Source organism: Gavia stellata, chromosome 1, assembly GCF_030936135.1.
Source record: "Gavia stellata isolate bGavSte3 chromosome 1, bGavSte3.hap2, whole genome shotgun sequence".
Classification (NCBI taxonomy): Eukaryota; Metazoa; Chordata; class Aves; order Gaviiformes; family Gaviidae; genus Gavia; species Gavia stellata.
In genome coordinates this window covers 83,269,345-83,292,203 of record NC_082594.1, presented here as the reverse complement: position 1 = coordinate 83,292,203, position 22,859 = coordinate 83,269,345, and the positions used below count along the sequence as shown (strand labels likewise).

General features: G+C 37.8%; 2 protein-coding genes across 5 annotated transcripts in view; one reads left to right on the top strand and one right to left on the bottom strand.

Moving 5' to 3' along the window:
- The window catches only part of GPM6B (glycoprotein M6B), a 31,037-nt gene extending 24,393 nt beyond the window's left edge, over positions 1-6,644 (top strand). For 2 of the 4 annotated variants that reach the window (XM_059825801.1, XM_009810575.2), the window contains 4 exons: positions 1,212-1,383; positions 3,313-3,386; positions 3,699-3,764; positions 6,113-6,644. In XM_059825801.1, coding sequence (XP_059681784.1) covers positions 1,212-1,383; positions 3,313-3,386; positions 3,699-3,764; positions 6,113-6,262 — 462 coding nt within the window. In that variant the 3' untranslated portion in view covers positions 6,263-6,644. Of the gene's footprint in view, positions 1-1,211; positions 1,384-3,312; positions 3,387-3,698; positions 3,765-4,466 lie in introns of all 4 variants that reach the window. The other 2 variants (XM_059825808.1, XM_009810576.2) reach the window with 1 other exon arrangement.
- A 2,532-nt stretch (positions 6,645-9,176) lies between these two features.
- The window catches only part of OFD1 (OFD1 centriole and centriolar satellite protein), a 35,531-nt gene continuing 21,848 nt past the window's right edge, over positions 9,177-22,859 (bottom strand). Inside the window, exons 17-23 of the mRNA XM_059825776.1 lie at positions 22,711-22,843; positions 17,011-17,111; positions 13,371-13,490; positions 12,150-12,298; positions 11,043-11,216; positions 10,334-10,404; positions 9,177-9,320 (exon numbers count right to left, since the gene is read on the bottom strand). Of these exons, the coding sequence (XP_059681759.1) occupies positions 9,275-9,320; positions 10,334-10,404; positions 11,043-11,216; positions 12,150-12,298; positions 13,371-13,490; positions 17,011-17,111; positions 22,711-22,843 (794 nt within the window). The 3' untranslated portion in view covers positions 9,177-9,274. The remainder of the gene's footprint in view (positions 9,321-10,333; positions 10,405-11,042; positions 11,217-12,149; positions 12,299-13,370; positions 13,491-17,010; positions 17,112-22,710; positions 22,844-22,859) is intronic.

Below are 22,859 nucleotides of genomic sequence, written 5' to 3'. Positions count from 1 at the left end.
GGTTTTTTATGGGCCTTAGTTTTGCAAGCACTTCCACCTCCCCGCACACACCAACTTTGTTCACTATAAAATCTAACCAATTGCTCAGCCTTTGCTATAATGTTTGCAGGGTTGTTCAGCGCATCTGGACAAAAACCTATGAGGATGCAAACTTCCACCACTGCAGCATTAGTTCCGTCTGTCAGTTCTGGGTCAGGCTGAGACAACCTCCCCCCTCAGAGCCCTTCCCATCCTTGCTGTTCTCTGGCACACAAGTTCCAAGTGAGATAGTACAGCATCAGTGCTTTACTGGAAATAAAGCCTTTCCTGTCCACCTACAGTTAAATAACAGTGAAAGGGGAACACACAAGACGTAACAGCATTCCCGTGCTTTCCAAGTTGGATCCAAATCCTAGTCTCACCAGGAGGAGGGAGCTAGGAGCTGATGCTGGAGCTACTGTTTCACCATAAAACTTAGAAGAAGAGAGAAAAGGGAAGAGGTCCAGGGGGAGGGGGAAGCTGGAGATTTCCAAAGCAATGAGTGCCATACCTTATAATCTTACCAAAGAAAATGCATATAGTAATTTTTTTTTTTAAAAGAGCAAACCCAAACCAGCAAATTTCAATGGAAAATCCATGATTCTCTAAGGTGAAGTAACTAATATTCTTCTTGGTAATGTGTATTAGATCAATTGAATCTTTCTGATCTGCTGTACGGTGGTGGTGTGTTTTCAAAAATAGGTATTCTCAAATGTTACATTCAAAATTGATTTCAATAGATCAGGGAATATGGGAGAGCTCTGTGAACATCAATTCATTCTATTGTTTTGATTTGCAAGTTGTATAGAAATGCTAGTATGTTACAGTTAATTAAAAGAAAAACTCCTTAAATTGATTTTTGTTGGAGTTTTATTGGTTTTAGCCTACAACCAGCATCCCTGCTTAGCTAAGAATCTTGAGAAATTAATGGACTGCTCTTTCAGGAGGGCAAGCTGTTTACTTAAGCACACTGATGAAAAAGGAAATGTCTGAATTACCTTCTCAGTAGCACTTAAACTACCAAAGTATTCGTAAGCAACGAGAATAGTGATTTTATTTGTGCTTGGAAATCAAATGTTTTATTACTTGATTTCTGAAAGTATCCTTAAAGATTATTTTGAAGCATTTTTAAGGAAAATTCAAGTACTCTTTTGAAAGAATAAACATGAAGTACTGGTGTTTTCTCTGCCTAGTTTGTTTTCCTCACCTATGTGCTTGGAGTGGCCTGGCTCGGGGTCTTTGGCTTCTCTGCTGTGCCTGTCTTTATGTTCTATAACATATGGTCAACTTGCGAAGTCATCAAATCTCTTCAGACGAATGTGACGGTTCCAGGGGACCAGATCTGCGTGGATATCAGGCAATACGGTACTCATTTTAATCCTGATTAAATGCCTTATCCTTTCTCCTTGGTCTGTCTTCAGTAGTTTTGTCTCAGTCTTACAAATGAACCAAATGCAAAAGCATCTTGTATCTCTGAATGTGCTATTACTTTCCTAATTAATTCAGATTACACTGATCTCTTTCCAGATGCAATCAATTTAACTGAACTGGCAAGTCATTTATCTAAAATGATTTTGTAGCGGTTTCCAATACTATAATATTAGGTTTAAAAATAGATCAGCCTCAAAATAAACTGCTTAGAAACAGCGCTGAGAAATAGATAACCAGATTCTGGTTTTTGAGCTGATATCTTTCCTTTCAAAAAGTTGGTTTTACATTTAAATATGAAGTTAACACTTGAACTTTGCTCGAACAATTACTTTCAGTTAAAAGACCAAAAACCTGCAATCGAGAGTCTGCCTTCACTATTAATGAATTAATACTTGCTTTTTGACACACAGAAATCCGAAGGGGGTGCAGGTAGCAGAGTAGTGGGGACAATAGCTTAAAATAGGGTCACGCTTTTCAAGTAGTTCATATTCCTTAAGGTGAATTTTTCCTGAAGTTAATCTTTTCAGCTTCCCTTGTGCAGAACAGCTTTTGTCACCATTACTTTTGGCTTCATTTTAGCTAGCATTTTCTGGGAATGTTTCTTTCTTTGGACTAAATCATTCAAAGCTGAGAAAACAGATTCAGAGTTGAAAAAGTAAGAAAGCTTGGTTTTGCGTTCCTCTCTGGGCTGCAAGTCCAGTAGGAGAAGATAAGATATACTAATTTTAAAAGTGAGTCCCAAATCAGTTAAAATGTTTGCATCCTATTTTACCAACTGACAGCAAGAGTCTGGGAAGACATTTTCTTCAGCAGCAAAGCGTAGGAGTGCAGGGGGAAGATGTGCTCCTCCGCCTTTCTGCTTCTCCTGGTTGTTTCGCAGCTGTACAAGTGCCACGTGGGGTTGTGCTGTTCCTCTGATCAGTAAAACCACTTGTCTTTCAATGAGTGATGGGAGAGAGCAGCTCCTTAACAGGAGACTTGTGTCACTGAACTGTCCTCACGTTTTTGGGTGAAAGCAGTAGCTAAAAGGCTTCAAGTCTATATTGCAGTTGCAGAGCAGCAGCTGGCTTTAAAGTAAATGCTATAAAATCTTTTTGAAAGCCATACCATCCTGAGATAATTTCAGTGACCTGCCCCATAGTTGAAATTGCTAATTCTAACCAGCTGAGTTTGAAATGCAAGTTATATGGAGGAGACAAACTGGTTTTCTCCTGTTTCAAATGGCTTTTGCTTAAGCTTTACGTCTGTTATGGGCCTAAAAGTTTAGGTTATTTTAAACTGTCTAGATCCTGTCAACTTTTCAGATTCTCAATCATGTAAGAAAAGTAATTGGGAGTATGTGAGGTGCGACAGACTGAATTTTCTTGTAGCAGTGTTCACTTAACGCTTTTTTACCTACTGAAACTAAACCAGAAAAAAGTCCTTCTGTAATTCTTCCCTCTACCTCCATATTCACACTCTTCTACAGCAGTTACTTGTCTAAGTAGAACTTAATCTGGCTAGTAGGTGCTATCCTGAAAGGTGCCAAGTACTGCTGAGATGCAGATTATCCCTTTCGGTGCTGAGTGGGTGAGTAGGCAGTATGGGACTGGACCTGAAGCGCAAAAACCCAACCAACCATTTGGCTGCCATATGGGAAAACCACATCTGAGAACATATCTTGGCAGCAAGCCTCAATATAGGGCGAAAGTAGAACCTGAGTGAGTTGTTTTAATTCCTCCCGCCGACTCAAAGCTGTACCGGTCAACGTGCAGATGCCCAAAATGGGAACACAGCTGCCAAGTAGGTGGAAAAGATGAGCGAAGAATAGAAAGCGTGTGTTGATTGCTAAAATTAGTGGTTTCTTTTGCTGTGGTATTTCAGGTATTATCCCTTGGAATGCTGTACCTGGCAAAGCCTGTGGCCCGATTTTAGAGAACATCTGCAACACGAATGAGGTACAGAAGCGTAACGTGTGTGCAGCTTTTGCCTCCCAAGTCACTTGGGCACCGTGTAATAATAATTTGATGAAAGTTTTTGGAGAAAACTAACACTAACAGTGTAAAGAGATTGATTTAAACACAACACTGAAATTATCCTGTGTTAGGTCATCCAGAAAACAAGTTATTTCAGAACATTTTTATTTTCTAACGCTTTGAATACCTTGCTATAAAGATTTTATTTTTTTATCCTTATTCTCTAGAACAGCTGAAATGCATTTTATACTATACTCAGTTGCTTCAATGTTTTTAACGTGTTTTTTTCTCTAGTTCTACATGTCTTATCACCTGTTCATTGTGGCTTGTGCTGGAGCTGGTGCCACTGTCATAGCATTGGTGGGTAGCACTTTTTGTTGTTTATTGTGTAACGTGTTCCTTTCAGGCTTAAGATGCTTTAAGATTAAATTTTGTGTATCTTAAAAATAGCTATACTAGACATTAAGGAGGGCAAGCTGTAATCGCCATTATTTGCTGCTATGGTTTGGTCATTACAGGTCAGCAGGTCCTGAACTGCTGCTTTAAGAAGTCATCTTAACCCACCTCCCCTATCCTTAGAATAAAATTCTTTGCATGTCCTTTGAAAATCATACTTCTACCCGCTATTTCTATTTTTACGTCCACTGTTTCTTTTCATTTTTGTAGTTTATTTGATCAGTCGCTTGTAACCTCTTGGTTTTTTTGTCTGGACCCAGACAGTTTGACTAGTCCAACTCTGCAGTGCCAATTACAGGTAGCAGGTGGAAAAAGGGATGTTAACAAGATGACTTGCTTCATATGTCTAACGCTTCCTCTAGCTGCCAGCATCTAACCTCATGTCAGCCAATCCAGGTGTAATACTCGCTATTTGTTGATGAAATAGCCTTGGGTCTGTACGGAGGTTATGATCTCCGGGTAAATGGCAAGTTATTTATCTTGCATCTTCACCCTGGAAGAAGCTCAGAATAACGTCTGTTGTAAAAGTATCGACAGTTGCCCACGTGGGCTCGAGCCGTCACCTTGTTGTATCTTACTCTCCTGTATTTTGTTCTTTTCCACCAGCTGATCTACATGATGGCTACTACATATAACTATGCTGTTTTGAAGTTTAAGAGTCGGGAAGATTGCTGCACTAAATTCTAAATTGTATAAGCCCAGTAAAGAGCTGCATTGCGTAGCTTGAAATACCACTGACACCCTAGGCTAAAAGTCTAGCTTTCTGAATTTTGTTACAGTAATTGTAAATAGCTGCAGTAAGCATCATTTAGCTTATCAGATTAATAAAATGGCTTCTTGTATATGAACTATGATGTGGATGAGATCTGGCTATTTTTTGATGTTGAGAGGATTCAGTTACTGTAGGGGTGTTTATAAATCAACCTTCTGAAGATGGGATATTTCATTTCAAGTCTGCACTTGCTTTCTAACAGTCATCTCTGCAACAAATACTGGAACAGTTCAGGGTCAGAATTATTAACTTATTCTTCATCCTGAACACCAAATACAACCCCCCCGAGCATACAAAATACATAGGATACAAAAGAAAAGGAATAGTAAAGTGGTGTCATCTCTTCTTGGCAGAAATCAGAAGCCCAGGTATTATGAATTAGTTGGCTTGTATTTCCAGTGCATGGATGATAAAGTTGATTGATTATTTTCTTTTACTTCATTTTCAAGTAATTGCCAAATCATGCTCTCTCTGGAAGGAAATACATCCTTGTATTAGCTCTGCGTAGAACAATCACATTCTTTCTTTTGGACCCTGAGCTAGTAAGAAACGGCGTAGAAATAGCTTCTGTTCTTGTATGGCTTGCACTTTAGTAACTGATTTCTCAGTAGCCAGATCTCAAAAATGTAAGTATGACTGCACGGGAAGCAAAACCATGCATAGATCATAGAGACCTTTTTACACTGTTTGGATTAAAAAAAAAAACAGGAGACGCGAATCAGTGTTTTCGGATGTAGATTTTCTGCATGAAGTGTGGTGAAAAGAAGTTGGGAAGAGATGAATGCACAAACTAGAAAAAATCCACACAACAATAATAAAAAAGAACCAGTTGTTATATATGATATAAAACTCTTCACCTCTGGTTGGACAATGGAAGTTTAAAACTTAGTTATAAAAATATACAATTACGACTTCTTAACCCAGAGATTGCATGCTTTTGCTTAGTATTGGACTCATGTTTTGTTGTTTAATTTTTCAATATGTTAATGTAGCCTTGTTCACGTAAATAAAACTGTTTACAATTTCAGGCTTTTTCCAGGGGGAGGGTGGAATTCTCATCTGCTTGTTGGGGAAAAGACTTACCAGGATCTGGGCTTGGCTATGCATGAACACCACAACCTTAGAAAGCAGTTCTTCTGAGCACCGCATAGCTTACAGATTACATAAATTGCCACATACAAAACTTTTTTCCTGCTTCCCACCATTCTGCACTTTAATTGATCCGTACAACTCTGTAGCTCATATTATTACTGTTATACTAACTTTCTCTAAATTGTGAATAACCAACTGAAGTATTAGCATGCCAAATTCTAGAGATCTTTGAAAATAGCCTCTGTGCTTGTTTTAATAACTGAATGCTTATTAACGTAGAATAACTTTTTTTTGGTCGTTATTTTAAAGAGCGTCTATTAATCTGACTAGCAGCTTGCTTTGCCTCTTGACATGCTCACTAGCCATCATGCTCACCCTTCTCTTCCAGATCCACTTCCTCATGATACTGTCTTCTAACTGGGCCTACTTAAAGGATGCAAGCAAAATGCAGGCCTACCAAGATATCAAAGCAAAAGAAGAGCAGGAGCTTCAGGATATCCAGTCTCGGTCAAAAGAGCAACTCAATTCTTACACATAAATGTTTGCCACAGTAATTCAGCAGAAGAATTCTGTAGCTCTGACAAATCAACAAATAGCTGCTCTGCAGTACAGGTGTGTGTCTACCAAACAAAATTAGAGAGAAGTGCAAAAGCTTCACATTCCGGCTCCTGGAACACATTCATAGGGAAATCTTCCCATGGGTAATCTTCCATCCTTTCATACAGAGAATGGAGGTTTTATTCCAGGCATTTTAAAAGGCAACACTTCACAATAAGTGACCAAATTATTCTTCTTCGAGACTTTTCGTACTTAATATTTGACATGTTCTACAGCGTGACATCCTGCACAAAACTGGGGCAGGTGCTCCAAACCAGCAGGCAGTAGATCTCTGTACAGACCTTAGGCAAAGGCACGTGCACGACGTGTTGTTCAGCCACAGTTCATGCTGTTCAGTTTATATACCAAACGAAACTGTGTCCAGCTAAGACTGCTGACTGCTTGCGCTTACGTAGCAGCACCGTTGCAGCAGTTCCTAAGTTTCCACAGGGCTGTCTTTGCCCACTCGCTGTGGGCCACAGGAACAGCACTTGACTTCCGTGCCACACTTTTTTTATGGTGAAGTAGTCACGCTCCTGTGCTTACGTAAGTGCTGAGCAGATGTCCCAAGTTTTAATCTTTTCATTAAATATTTAACAGGATGTAGATCCCTGGATCTGGATAATGATCCCCTTCTTTGAAAATAAATGTCAGCTTTGCCTTAATATTTATTTTCTGTAAATGTCTTAACATTTATATAGTGGCAGGAGACCATTATCCTACATTTTAAGTAAGTGAAAAGTGTTACCTTATTAAAATGACACTGATCCGACTATTCCAAATGAGCGAATGAGAAAGTTTGCAGAGTTTTACACAAACAATAAAAATTACAGCCATAAACCAGAATACAGGATGTCCACCTTTCTCTATCTTGGTGCTTAGCAAATTTATAGTCAGTGCTTACATGTTTTCCTTTTTACGAATTAATTAGCACATGAAGAAAAAAACATGGTGTTCAGAGAAAAAAAAAACAACAAACTGGTGCCATTTTAAAGTCATTTCCCATAGAAGTCTGCCTTCTAATTAATGTTTTTTTCAGAAGCATTCAGTGATATCTTGAGTATTAGTGATGGTATATTTGGTGTTTGTTCTATATGATATATATATATAAATGTTGGGGGAAAAAGTAAAACACATCAGTCATTTGAAAAAATTAAATATTCAAGTCATACCCATGTTAAGCTGACATGTGGTTTGATAGTTTTGACTGTTTGCTGAATATAAATCAAAGGAAGCACAAATGTCTTCAAGTCAGTATTAAGAGAAAAGGCATTTGGGGGGGTATTAACTTCAAATATAATTTTTTTTGTTAAATATTGAAGTCTAATTTGACAGTTTCAAAAAGGGGCCAAGTTGATCAATGTAGAACAAATAGGACAAAATAGCCTAGTGTATGTTCTTACCTGTTGCATGAAGGAGACATTTCTACAGCAATGCAGGTGATGTTCTAGCCCAGTGTTTGCATAAGGGTAATAATGGAGGCAGTGTCTTAAAGCCTAATTCTTTTCTAATTCAGTGTAGCTATTACTGGGAGTTTTTGAAGTTTTGTTTAAGTAGTCTAATATTTTTATGTAAAGAGCATTAAATTTTGCTATGTATAAATTTTTGTAACCTAACAGTGAATCAATATTTTCTATCAGTGCCAAGGGCTTCCTGTAGTTACATCCAAGTGTTAAAATAAATATTTGTAGATAATAGACAACACTTGTGTATGCTTATTTGAAAACAGACCTACAGCTACTCCGCACTAGCGCACCTCTAGGCTTTATGTCTCTATCTGAAGTTAAACACATTTTGTTCAGTAGTATCTATCCCTTTGCTCCTGTCCCGGGAAGGGATGCCCCATAGGTGTACGCTTCAGTGTGGTAAGTCGGCAAGCGGTTCTAGCATCAAGCATTGATAGTTGTTCCAGGCCAGCATCATGCAACAAGCACTATCTGTCCCGTGCCGGACATCAAGCAGGGGGAGTTTCTCAGAAATTTTGTAAATGCCAGCATCACTGCAACACCAAATTAAGCAGCATGTAAAATTAGGCTAGCCACCAAATCACATTTTAGCTTAATTTCTAAAAGCAAAGATTATGTCTCTCACTTCTTTGATCCATCAGGTTTCAAAATCCAGTGAATTCACGAGACAGAGCTTTGGTTTTTGCCCCTACATTCTGTCAAACTTGGCTTCATGTTCTTGTAGTTAGGTCACAATGAGCAGCCTCAAATGCAGTGCAAGTTGTAATATATGCTGCCACCCAAAATTACTTCATTGATAAGAAATACTGTATTTTATACTGTAAATAAAGTTTAATGATCTTGCCTATAATCTACCTACAAAATACAAAGCTTAAATAAAGATGAGTTAAATAGCATTTTTACTTGAATCTCTCCGTTCTGGGCTGGTTAATACCAACAAGGTGATACACAAGCTAAGGCTGCTTTTGAAAGTGTTTGCTTCCCCTGCCATAGCGGTAAAAGGGGCACATCAGGTTGGGTCTGTCACACTCTGAAACTGCGCAAGCCGAGGGTCTCCACAGGCCACCTTTAAAAACAGGGGACGATGACTGAATTGTTACCTGCACGCTGTTGCTTTGCCCTACAGTTTGTAACAGTGGAGGGGAAGGGGTTGGGGGGGAGCACCACTTGGAGAGCTGCCAAAGTTTAGAGGAATTCAGTGCCAAAGCCAAACTACCTGAACATACGGATTCATTTCTTTGCACAGCTTTGTCCTTTCTCTCACCCTACTCAAGGGCCGCCTTCTGGATTAGTAACACATGGGGGCTCACTATTTGAAGTCAATGACTGAAGGGAGGAGATGATAGCTCAAAAATCAGCTTTATTAATTTATAATTGTACAGCCTGCAATCTTGGTGCCTAACATTTATTACAACTTTTTACAGGTAGAAAGCTGCTTTAAAAACATTTTTATTGTAAAAACAATAATAAAAAGCAGTAGCTATTGTTCACCAGAAGTTTTCATCCATGTCTCCATGAGAAATGCCTGCAGCGCTGTATTAAGGACAGGAGGGAGGGAAAGAAAGTGGTATGAGTCCAAAATAGTTTCTTATCTTGAATCTTAACTATAAATACTTGTTTTAAAAAGACAGTTAAGAGACTGCCTATGCTGCAATTCTCTTTTGCTTCAGTGAACTAAAGGCAATAAGCAAGCCTTTAAGGGTGAGGATTTGGGCCTTCCTGAACAGAAAGCCATCTTGTATCGATCGAAAAGTGGTACTATCTATCCACTATTGTAGTACTTACTTACCCAGTGAAAAGAACACTACATGGATGCAATTCAGGAGCACCAGGCTAGGGTATCGTATGTAAAACAGCACTTTAAAGGCACAGATGATAATACTGAATCATTACTACAGTTAGTGTGAGCTTTTAATTTTTTTTTAACTAACTGCTCCATATTTTTTGCTTATATGTATTTTCAGTTCTACATCTTCAAATAATAAACTGAACGATTTGATAGAGGTTGTCAGTTTTTTTCCTCTCAAGCAACTAAAACTCTACATATCCTTATTTATTGATGTCTAGTAAATGCCCTAGCTGTGGTAACTCAGTGCAGGCAGCCAAAAATCTCTGAAAAAAGCATGTGAACTAGTTTGTTAGAAGTCCATGATGCTACTGATAAACCAAAGCTAGGTTCAAGGTCAATAACAGACTATCTGCAAGGTGCAGCACAGACAAGCCTTCACATTTCAGGTCAGTACCCGAGAAGAATCCCTCATACTTCAGCTCACTGTGAAGGAACTGAGATGCTGCTCAGTTGCAGATAAAAAGCTCTAATTGCCACAGCTATTGAACATAGTTCCCAGAGCTGAATTCCATACAGTGCATAACTTTTTTACTTGTATAACAATTGGAAGGATCTTCAGTTTTTCCAACACATTCGCTTTCGATTACTAGTTTATTTTGCTTTTTAAGGAGGCAGATGTCTCTTAACCAGAATATATAGTACAATATTTATTAATATGGAGTAATAGAAGTTATTAATAGTGATACAACAGCCTTACCTGTCGTCCTTTTCACTAGATACAAGTCCCTCTGCAAGTGATACTTCTCCTATGTCTTCTTTTTTTGAATCCTGGCAACCACGAGGAAAATACAATTTCTGTAACTGGTTCTTAAGTCGAGGCTTAAGTGACTCTAATAACAGTATGTGTATTTTAAAGCACCTAACTGAAAATAAAAATCTTCTGAAGGAGCCACCTTATTTCTACAAATGCTACATTGCATCTGGAATAATGCTGCTTTGGAAAATCAGGTTTGGATAATGTCTGAATAAAAGTATGCTGCATTCCTTCATCAAAGTAACGTTTGCCCATGTACACACCTATTCTTTAAGGTCAAATTTTCCATTTTGCCAGAATAGATTCTATCAGTTGTGTTAGCGGAACACAAACTGACCTGTGTAGATTAAATTGTGTTTAAGTACAGTTTGAAACTAAAAATTGAGGGCATTTACATTTAAATACTGTCCTAGTACCTAAAAAACAAACAAACCAACCCCCTCCCACAGGATACCAGAACAAAAACCCTTATAAAAGAAAGTTTTCAGTTTTTTTCTTTTGAACTACAAATCCAAACATTCATCTATGCAGGTTGTTACATAAAGCTTCTGAAGGAAGGGGACAAAAAAAGAATATTGTTTTCACTCTAAGCATACTTAGCAAGACACAAATTCAGTCAATATTTCTGGGACCCAGTTTTGAGAATAATCACCTTGTTTGCCAGTTCCTGCTCTCTGCTCTGCTGGATTATTCTCATGTATTTTTCTAATGGATTTGGAGTAGGATCCCTTACATCATTATCTTCAGCACCAGAATTACTGTTTTCAGACTTTATCCCCTCCTTAACTTCTTTTTCTTCATCTATTTTCATCGAGTCTTGGATCCACTTTAAGACACAGAATCAAAATTAAATACCAGTCACCTCAAGAAAAATACCTTTATACCTTAACACCTGCACTACATGCAGGATTTCATGTTAACCTCGGTAAAACACAGCAGTCTAAACAGCATTAAACTTGCTACATGCAGTTCAAGATGAAATGTTAAGCTATTGCTTCAATTCAAGAAGTGACATTCAAGAAATCCCACTCTAACCCTGTCTGGATGTCTGAGGTGCTGTGAGGCCTGAGGCTTCCATGTAGGACATCTACAAGTGAATTGAAGAAGATGAGTGACACAGGTATGCAAGATCCTTGAAGGGCCTAGTTTGCCGGTGTGAAGGGTCGCATGAGAATGTCTGATCAGTACCAGTATGCTGAATCAAATTAACCAAGATTTAAGGGTGGGAAGAGGAAGACAAAAAGGGGAGGGAGCAAAAACCAAGTTTTATACAGGTCCTAGAAGTCCAGAACAGTACTTCAACACATGCTGCATCAGCTCAAAGGGATTTAAGGAAACTCCTTAAGGTCTCCTTATGACTTCTACTTCCAAGAAAGTACCCTAGATACCCTGTTACAGGCTAATGAACAGATGGATGTTAACATGTTCTGGCACCAGACCAGAAAGTCACTGAATGTATAGCTGGTTCCGATAGCCTGGCAACAGCTGCCTTCTAAGTTCTGGCCATAAAACTGTAACTTCCAGCTACATGAAGCATGGAAGAAAATGCATCTATTTCCAGTGAAAAAGTTACCTGGCACAAGGAGAAATTCTAGCGAGATTCTTTGGTTGATCGCACAAGTACATAAAAGAACTTAGCCTCTACTACTTTCACTTAAAGAATAAAATCTGTTTTTAACCAAGCAACACACAGCAATCCTAAAATACACAGCACTGCAAAGTGGCATTACTGTCAGAAATTAAAATACTGAATCACCACCTCCTCGTTAAGCTTTTCCACTTCTTTTTGCTCTCTTTCCAAAGCTTCCTGTTGTTCTCTTTCTCTCCTTTCTTCTTTTGCTTTCCTTTCTTCTAAGTTTTTCTCAACCTCTCTACTCTGTTCTTCAATCTGTCTCTGATCCAGCACCGCTGTGAAAAATTATGTCAACATCTGTGATTTGATTTATGTAGTTCAGTAATCCACTACAGTAGCACACAAATCAGTAACAGGTTCCTGTATAACATTAATAGTAAATGAAAAACAACTGTATATATTGTTTATACATATACCAAAGTTATTCTTAGGTATCTGGTAATGTTTCTTCCCACTTCTAAACGTTTTCAGTCTGATACCTGACACACAAAGAGTTAAACAGTAGAGCCAAAGTAGAGGCCAGAGAGTTTACAAATCTCTCCATGCACTTCCCGTTCCTATCAAGGACTTTCTCATTAAATTTCTGTTATCCTAAAGTTCACGTTGCTATAGTCTTTCCTTCTCTGCAATATGGTTGGATACAAGTCTTTATATTTAGAAAGCAAAGTACTTTTGCATATTATTGCAGGACACACCGCTGATGTGACCAGTATATTTAAAAAGCTGTCTTAGAACAGTATTCAGATAGTAATTAGATGGGCAAACTATATACTGGGAATTGTTAGAGGCTAGAAAGCTCTTCTCTAAATGAAAATAATCATAATGCTTCCATCTAGAACAACTAGAAAAGCAGCATGCTGCACTGAAACCATCCTCATCTACCCAAAGAATTAAAACAGCATTGTGGTAATACAGTTTGTGAACAGAGTAAAGGAAAATGAAAAAAATCCAGACAAGCGGTACATAAAATGCTTAAAACCCCCACCAAATAACAAAACTTTTCAAGTCTTATTTCTATTAAAAGCAGAAATAATATTTAATAATTACCCTAAAGAGAAAAGAAAGAAACCAAAATTGTCTCTCCACAAGTTGGATGGGGGGTGGGATTGGTGGCAAAGTGTTTAGATTAAAAACAAATTTAACCAAACCCAGGGTGAAAAACTCATCCTCATATGGTAAAGGAAAAGAAAACATTCCTTCCTCTTTATTACATAATTAGCACCTTTGCAAAAATTTTTCAATCACGCCAGCATACATACCTAGAGAATGTTAAATATCTGGCTTTTTTTGTTATACATTTGAGATTTAAAAAGGGTATTCACTCTTGTTTCTGAGCTGAGAACTCACTTAAGTCCTGCAGCGAAGTGGCTATTGCTGGCACAGTGGCTGTGACACGGTTTCCATTGACGATGTCCCCAGATGGATGCAAGGCATCACTTTCACACTGCTCTGGAATGTCCCCCTGATCTGGAGAAGAAATTTGAACAATGGCTTCATTATTTTGTAATGACAATAGTGGAGCACAGCAATGGACATGAAGTGTGGGAATGGCTGAATTAGAACACATAAATATCAGCACTAATTGAGCATTTTCCCTTCAACTTGCCCATTTCCCTGAGGATTCAGAACTATCATAGGCTGTACTTGCTTCTTTAATTACAGAATTGTTACTTTGAAATCAGCTACTGGAACACATCTGTTTACAAAGTCAAAACATATTCATGAATAAATATACAACAGAAAACCAAAGTGTTTTCATTTCTTCACATACTCAAGATACAGGTCACAGAAAAATTACATGTCCAAGCTTAGCTCATCCTTTCTATGCACATAAAACAACCTTTAATTATTTGATCACATACTATTTCTTTATTAGGATCTTTGCCTTCTTCAGTGCACAGGATGGATACTGCTAACTCAGATATTCTACATTATATTTTCTTTTCCCTGCGCAATGTAGCTCTGAATTTACAAAAACACAATTACTGTACTTCCATTGTGATCATTACTACGATACTCAACTGCTTCTTAATTATTTATTTGCGAAATACGCAGGCTGCTATTATCTCAATTTTATGGGAGAAAGCAAAAACAGATAAGAAGTCAGATGTAGCCATTCTCTCTAGGTAGCCAGCCTGAAATACACAGGACCATTTTTCCAAGCATTTAGTGTAACACAGTACAGATACCGTATATATCTCCTTAAGTTTTGGATAAAGATTTAAAAAAAAAAAAAAAAAAAATCAATTTCCCATCCTTGAAATATTGTCAAGGTTTCAAGCATTTTCTTTTCCATGTTACAATAAAACTGAAATATTTTGCACAAAGAAAAACAAGACAACCAAACCAATCAGCCTCTCCCTCAGAATGGGCTGAATCTCTTTAAATTAAAGTTCTTTTAAAGGAATTATAGATTAAAGTATCACAGGAAATTTCTGCCAAACTGTCAATCTAGCTATGTTATGAGAATGCTTTTAGTTTCTTACAACAGGAAGGCCTACCAGCTTCGCCTAGGAAAGTAAATTCTATATATGTTCTACTTAAGACCAAAATAATGGGCTTTCACACTCAAAAGAAAATCTGTTCTGTTTTTTTTGCTCTCTCTTTAACTGTAGGTTTAAATTATAAGATTATCAACAACAACAACAACTTTATTTCCGTATGAGGCATCAGTATGTTTCAGGGTATATAATATTTAAATAGTCAAAAAATTCCTTTCACAAATAGGTTCCTGTTAAATATAATCTCTAAGTTCTAAAGGTCTGCTAACCACACAAACAACAAAAAAACAAATCCAAAACAATATAGTCCAAAACATCTTTACATTAACCATCCTGCAAGGAAAAAAAGGTAACACTTTTGTACACCTTCACTCCTTTATGTAAGAATGGACAACAAGAGATGCATTATTTCCTTAAGACGAGCACATCAACTAAAAGCAATTACTGCCAACAGAAATTCCAATCTTTTCGTCCTAGAGCTCACTCACAGTAGGATTAAAAGGTTTCCACATTTTCTAGTATCTCCTTCACTCCATTGTTTTTTTCTACTCTTATCAACTTCTTCCCTCATTATATCATATTCTATATTTACTTTTTCGATTTTACATTCTTATTTCCCCCTAGTTCCTCCTGGGTTACCTTTTCCCCTTTTTAGCCATTCTGATTTTCTTCTACTGAGATTGTCTTTTGATGCAGTCTGACCCAACTAAAGTAGTGTTGATAGAGAAATCAGCAGCATATGCAAACTCCTAAAATTATTCTTTTGACTACTACACATCACTAAATGATGCGGTAATTTATTTGGGCAGAGCATCTACTCAGGCCTAACTGCCAACAAAATGCCGGTCTATTCTCATATGTGATAAAATAAAAGTGAAATATGTATTGTATTCCTAAAAAGTCTCTAATACAAAATTAAACAAATAAATCTAAATCTAATTAAAACATGAAATGAGTAGAAACCATTAGTGGCTACAGGCTCGGTTCACATTCAAATAACGCATTTAAAGCTTCTAAAAAGAAAACTGAGATAAAATAAAAATCAACAAATGTACTGAGCAAAACTTCACAGAGAAATGCATAAATGCATCATCAGCTTGTTATCACTGAACACTATCAGCACATTTGCTGTTTAAACAAAAACAAGCCACATTCTCACAGGTTCAGGAGAGTGAGCAAGGGCATCACTCCATCCATCTTCCATACGACCTAATGACAACCAAAAGAATAAGCCAGTCTCGGACCCAGGAAAACGCTCACACCAGTTGGGAATATTTTCTTTGAAATCAGTGACTATAACTCTCCCATACAACAATTATAATCTCTTCACCAACTATGAATTTAATTATACCACCCCATAACGTATCTCCACCAGTCTCAAGACTTTACAGACCTAACAAAATTTGGAAACGGGAAAGGTGTTTAGCTTGCTGTTCACATCTTTCTCATGGATAATTTCACTTACTTTAGACCCAGTTTCATGGGAAATAAGGCTGCTCAGGTACAACATTAAGATGTCACTCAAATGCTGAAAAACTAGGAAATAAAGCCAGTAACTGTGCTTCTATTTCACTCTTCATATACAAATGGCCATAAAGTGCATTAACTTTTATTATCCTCCTCTTTCTACAGTACCTTAGTTACATCAAAAAATTTTGAAAACTGACCCTGCAGGCTTGACTGCAGCATATAGACAGAAGGAAACATTTTATAGAATGCAGTGCAGAACACCACATAATGACGAAGTTCTTCCTGCAATCATCAGAGAGCAGAAATGGAAATAAATAAAATGCTGACCTTAGAGAAAAAAAAACAGGATAAAATTCATGTTTCAGTAACTGAACCATATGTTCCAAAACTACTCGGAGATGCTGATAAATGACAGCAGAATTGCAAGTGTTCTTCACACGTTTACACACACTTCTAAAGTAACTTGTAATTTATAATACTATTTAAGCCTCAGTTACTGAAGGAAAAAAATCAACAAGAATATATGTAATGGCTGCAGAAACTTATCTTCAGATTTACAACTTGGTAATACTGCTCTGACATTGGTCCATGATGAACACTCCTTGGAGTTTTACTTTATGCACCAAATATAATAAAGTCTCAAGTTAGTTCATACACTTTGCTGTCTTAAAAAAAAAAATCCTACACAATTTTAAAACAATCTGAAGCAACTGTCAGACCTACCTGCATTAATCAGAACAAGGTTATGCAGGATTTCTGAACAAAAAAGTATGTTCCCAAATTTCAGAACCAACTCGATTTTAGTGTCTACTTATTACTACATACCCTTCTCCTCTGAAGATGCAAATATGAAAAAAATTAATCCCTCATCACCTGAGCCAGTTTGTTTTTCTTATTTCCAACATCAGACAGCATTTTTTCTCTCCAAGCACAGTCTTAAACTAGCAAGAGCATTGTCTTATAACTGTTAAGCCCTAAGGTGTTAAACAAACTGTCTAAAATCCACTAAAACTTACACTCAAGAGAAGAAATGCATTCTTCAAGGTCCTCATACATTAGTTTTTCTGGTTTGGGGATATCATTGAAATCTTGTTTATCTGTTTGTTGATTATGAAGTCTGAAAGAAGAAGGAAGAGCATAAATAATTTAACAAATACAAATAATACACTTTTAAGCAAATAATGACGTGAGATTTAAATAAAAAAATTACTCACATGCTTAGCAACAGATTAAACCAAACATAAAAATCATGCAATCAAAATACTGTAACTTTCTGACTCAAAAGTTAAGGTATTTAAATACAGTTCTTCACTTTTACCAAAAGTCAGCTCTATCTTTCTGACAGCCATCTCCCTGCAGCCCTTGCCCAAGATCTACATGACATAAAGGCATTACATTAAAACAAAATACACTCTCAAAAGGCATAAAAAGAAGTAAGGAAAGAAAAAAAGGATAAATAGAATTAAGTGTGACACTTAGTCAACTGAAACTAAGAAACTTGCCTTTTTAGGCTCTGTGTTACAGTCTAATTCCCACTTCGATATCATCTTAACAGATGTGTTTGAAATGTATTAGGATTAGGTGTCTGGCAAAACATATATGCAGGGGTGAAAATCTGGGTGCTATGAAAAATGGGGTTAGTGCCCTCATTCTAAATTACCATTTATCTCATCAGAAAGACAATGTGAAAGAACAATATCTCCCATGTGACCCAGCTACTAAACTCTGACCAGAACCAGAATAGTAAAAGGAGTGCAGGTCACTAATGAAATTCAGCAGCAGCACTTCATAAAGGAGCTTACTTCACACCAGCTGGTGCTCTTCACCCTGGCATAAATACGTTTGTGCATACAATTTCTAAGGAATTCATGTCTCCTATGGGGCAAAAGTGGACAACAAACAAAACACAACCCCACAATGAGACATGTTCAATAAAAAAATGTACATCTGTGGACAAACAAATAAATCTGCGTTGTCAGAAGGATAGTTCAGTAATGTCAGTGGGGAAAAATACCCTGTAAATAGAAAACAACAGAATAAATGGAACTTCAAGTTTTTGGAAGTCTACTTCATGTTTTTACTGTTTCCTTCACAGAAATGGTTAAGTATTAAATAATTCTTAAGGATGCAAGGTTCAAGGACACACATGCCACTTTCTTCAATACTGTGTCCTGCAACACAGCTAGAAAGACAGTCAATACACTGCCTCAGACCGAGCAAACAGAAGAGATCTGCCTCAAAGACCAGTAAACACATGTAGTTCCAAACAGTTTTCAAAATTCATTCCATCAAAGTCGGCAACCAAACCCTGGACTGTACCTGATGTCAATATTCCATAAAACAGTACTGGTGTGCCAATCAATACCAAATTATTAAATTGCATGAGTTATGCTTATAATTACCATTAAAGTTTAAAACAAAAAACCCCAGCAACCACCATCTAAACTATTTTTTTAATGTCTGAAATTACTTTTTAGCCTAAAACTGGTAACAACCCTCACAATCGGTTTCTTCAGCCCTAAACAAAAAAGGGAATGGTTTAGATAATAATCTGCCTTATAACTCTAGTCTTCCTGTCTGTGTTTATTGGCTTCCTTCATACCACTCATATCTTGAAACATAAATAAACAAGGAGCTCCCATAGTCACAGAAGCAACTGTTCTTCCCCACTGACAGAGGTCTAACTTGTAATGGCTTACTGGTATTACAGCATTGTATTTTCCTTTCTTTTCTTTTTAGAGAAGTTCCTATTGCCAGTTAAAATCTACAGGTCATAAACTAATCCCACAATACACATCAGTGATGTGGCATTTGCCTAATAATGGAAGTAAATAGCTGGAAAAGCCCACACACGCATTTCTCAAATATTTTATGTAACAGAAAACAGTCCAAGGCACAAGAAATTAAAAAATGCTCAACACCAGAATGTTTTCCCTTAAAGAAAGTCTTGGGAAAGCAGAAAGTTCAAGAAAACTACTGGGACCTCATACCCTTGCTTTGTCACAAGGAACCCAAGAAAGCAACTACAACGCATAGCTGCTGCCCAGAGCCCGGCCTGTTCTTTGCAACACAACTTGCTCATACTCTTCAAGCAGCGTGAACTCTACAACATCCTTCAAAGAAGTACAGTCCCTCTCAGTATTAGAGCATTTTCCTATATCCCCTTAACGTGTAGGTTAACACCCAACCTTCAGTTTGTAAGGTCTGTCACAGGAACACAGGAAATCCGAGACATACTGTAGAAAATGTGAATGAGCAGGGAAAGAAAATACAGCCACTTAAAGGAACTAATTTCACAGTCCCTAGAAATCCCAACAGCTTCTTTTTAAGGCCAAGAACATAAAGGCTCTCCCAAAATTCTAACCACAAAAGAGACCCTCTCTACATTAAATGTGTATTGAGGACTTGAGAACAATAAAACAGGAAGTCCTACAAATGACTGCTAGAGCTGCCCCAGGACAAGCCATCTTTCTTCAGCCATCAAATCTGGAATGATGGCTAGCAGGTTAAGGCCAATTCAACTGCCTCTTCTTAAGAAAGAAACATTAAAAATTAAATACTCGAATGACATGTATTCAGGATTCTCAGTTTTGGAGAATGAAGGCACCAGTGACTGGTAAGAACAGAAGAATTTCATACATGGAAATAGGAGATACAGAGAGGAAAGAGAAGTCATTTTTATGCAGCTTAATTTTGCCAAGTTATTCATTCACTTAAAAGAGATAAAAAAAAAAAACCACAAAGGAAAACAGCAGAGTTCTCCTACCCATCCCCTTCCCACATGCAAAGGAAACTGGAGATTCCTATTCTGAAAACAGTTACACAGGCATGTGAACAAGCTCCTCAGAGTGAAAAAAAGAATATTAGCATTACAGCTTGTTAATGAATGAAGTGAGAATGTACAACTGCCTTGATTTAAATTCTCAGACAGCAGAAACTACTGAGCTTCAATCAGCAAAAGCTCCTCAGTCAGGTCACAGATGTGAAAAAGAGACACAATAAAAGAGACATAGCTTTGCTCAAGGAATTAGTGGCCTTTTTTTATTAAGGGTTTTTGTGTGCATCAGATATAACCTCAATAGCTTTTGAACATCAAGCATATGCAAAAGGCCTGTTCTGATTATGGGAAAGATGAGAGATTATCACTACTTTGGATAGGAATCTGTGATGAGCTTGTAGTTTTACCTTTTTCTTGAAAGATTCTCTCAAGTCATTGAAACATTAAGTCTACCCCTCTAAAGACCCAGCATCATCTTCTGAAATGAAGTTTGTTCTCAAATTAGTCTACAATGTCATCAGGAGTTCTTGTTAGCCTTATCAGGATCATATTTACATGGGTGGCACAGAAGCGTGCTAGAGGAATCAAACCTGCCAAATCCCAAAATAGCCCATGACAGCAAACTGCTAAAAATACATTCACATTCAGGTAATTCATATGAGGGTGAGGATGTCTGATAGGATTGTTGTAAATAAGACATGCCAAGCAATAGTCAGTTAATCAGCCACTGTAGTACCGTCACATTCCCATTTGCAACACACTACAGGCATTGTTCTTACTCAAAAAAGTAGACAGTCTGAATTTTTAAATTATCAATATGGTCCAAAGTTATGGGACACAAGGAGAAATCAGACATATCTTGGACATATGCATACATTCCTCACGTTTAAAAAATACGATTTTTTTCATAAATACTACACATAGGCATGCAAGTCAGTTGTTTAACTCAGATTCACTTTTAGGAAGAGATTTTACATTTTTAGGAAACTTTTAGCAAACACCTTTTCTGAAATTAGTGATTAACACAATATTTATTTATTAACAATGAACCTTTCATTCAGCTGTCTGAAAGTGGTCTACTGTGTAAGGAAATACAATCGAAGAATCAAAGAGAAGGTCTACACAGACACAGTAGATTTCAAGCGCTGCAGAACTTGCAGCTCTCTTGAAATACAAGGATACACAACACACCCTGCTTTAAATAACAGCATCCAACGCTTTCAAAAGTTCATCAGAACACTGACACATGACAAGTAGAAAAACAGAGAGGAAGGGGAAAAGCAGAAGTTTATTGTTAAATCTAGAGCTATATCTAAGGAGATATCTACAGCAGCCTGAAAACCAACAAAGTAAATCAGCCTGACCTGAGCCCAGGAATGTCTACACTTTGTATTGACTTTTATCTGTCAGGTGTGCCTTAGTGGTGACAGCACACACCAAATGAACTACTTTCTATCTTCAAAGCCACACACGGTAACAAAGCAATACTTACATTGGTTGAAGCAGAACAAACTCATAGTGCTGAGAAGCAGTTCTAAAAAGCATTTTAATTACAGAGAAACTAATATCACTGAACAGCAGAATTTGAGCTAAGTTTCAGTGACGAATAATTATCAATTTGCTATATCTGCATTAAACTAACATGTGCTTAGGATGCTTCACATTCTCACTCTCTTTTAAGGCTTTTTAGTCCTTTGCCTAGCACTTTTCCATGTGGATTTTTTAGGCTCTGGAGCTACTGCTACCATTACTGTTTCTCCCCAATGGGAAGAACGGGAATCTTTGGAACAACTTTTCATCCTTGCTCAACTACACCAGTGAAATGACTTTACAAAACACTTTGTAAATCAATCAAGTTTTACTCTGTCATAGGACAAGACTATTTTTTTTGAAAAAACACTGCATTCATCTGAAGTTTCCAATGCACTTCAGTTTAAGTATTTCACTGCACATAACTTCACACTGCAAGGAAGCACAAATTTAACAGAGGTGAAAATGGCTTGGGGACGAGTGGCTGAAAAGCTCCAGCACAGGAAAGGACCTGGGGGTGTTGATCAACAGCCGGCTGAATGTGAGCCAGCAGTGTGCCCAGGTGGCCAAGAAGGCCAACAGCATCCTGGCCTGTGTCAGAAATGGTGTGGCCAGCAGGAGCAGGGCGGTGATCGTGCCCCTGTACTTGGTGCTGGTGATGCCACACCTCCAATACTGTGTTCAGTTTTGGGCCCCTCACTACAAGAAGGACATTGAGGTGCTGGAGCGTGTCCAGAGAAGGGCAACGAAGCTGGTGAGGGGTCTGGAGCACAAGTCTTATGAGGAGCGGCTGAGGGAACTGGGGTTGTTCAGTCTGGAGGAGGCTGAGGGGAGACCTCATCGCTCTGTACAATTACCTGAAAAGGGGTTGCAGAGAGGTGGGTGTTGGTCTCTTCTCCCAAGTAACTAGCGACAAGACAAGAGGAAATGGCCTCAAGTTGCGCCAGGGGAGGTTCAGGCTGGATATTAGGAAAAATTTCTTTACTGAGAGAGTGGTGAAACACTGGAACAAGCTGCCCAGGGAAGTGGTGGAGTCACCCTCCCTGGAGGTGTTCAAGGAAGGTGTGGACGTGGCATTGTGGGACACAGTTTAATGGGCATAGTGGTGTTGGTTGATGGTTGGACTTGATGATCTTACAGGTCTTTTCCAACTGTAGTGATTCTGTGATATTTGCCAAAGGTGTCTGGATTTGGGAGGAGGTGGTGTTTGGTTTTTGTTTGTTTTTTTTTTAAAACTAAGTTCCTCTTGAGGCATGATATTGAAGAATGGAAATCCTTACCCATCTTTAGAAAAGTTCTCACTTATAAAATTAATAGCTTCCTTGAACTGTAAAAGCAGCTATTGCCATGAACAGTTAGATAAATGTTTCTTTAAAAAGCAGGTTAAGAATGTTGCTTGCAATGTTACCTGATTTTCTGGCCATGACTGGACGGTGAGGAAGAAACAGACTCAGAAGATGAAAGCAGATGTGGCTTTGAAATAGGAGAAAGCACCTGGTCAACACTCTGCTGCGAAGAGGCAAGGTACGAACCACTGATGTCTGCAGATAAAAATCC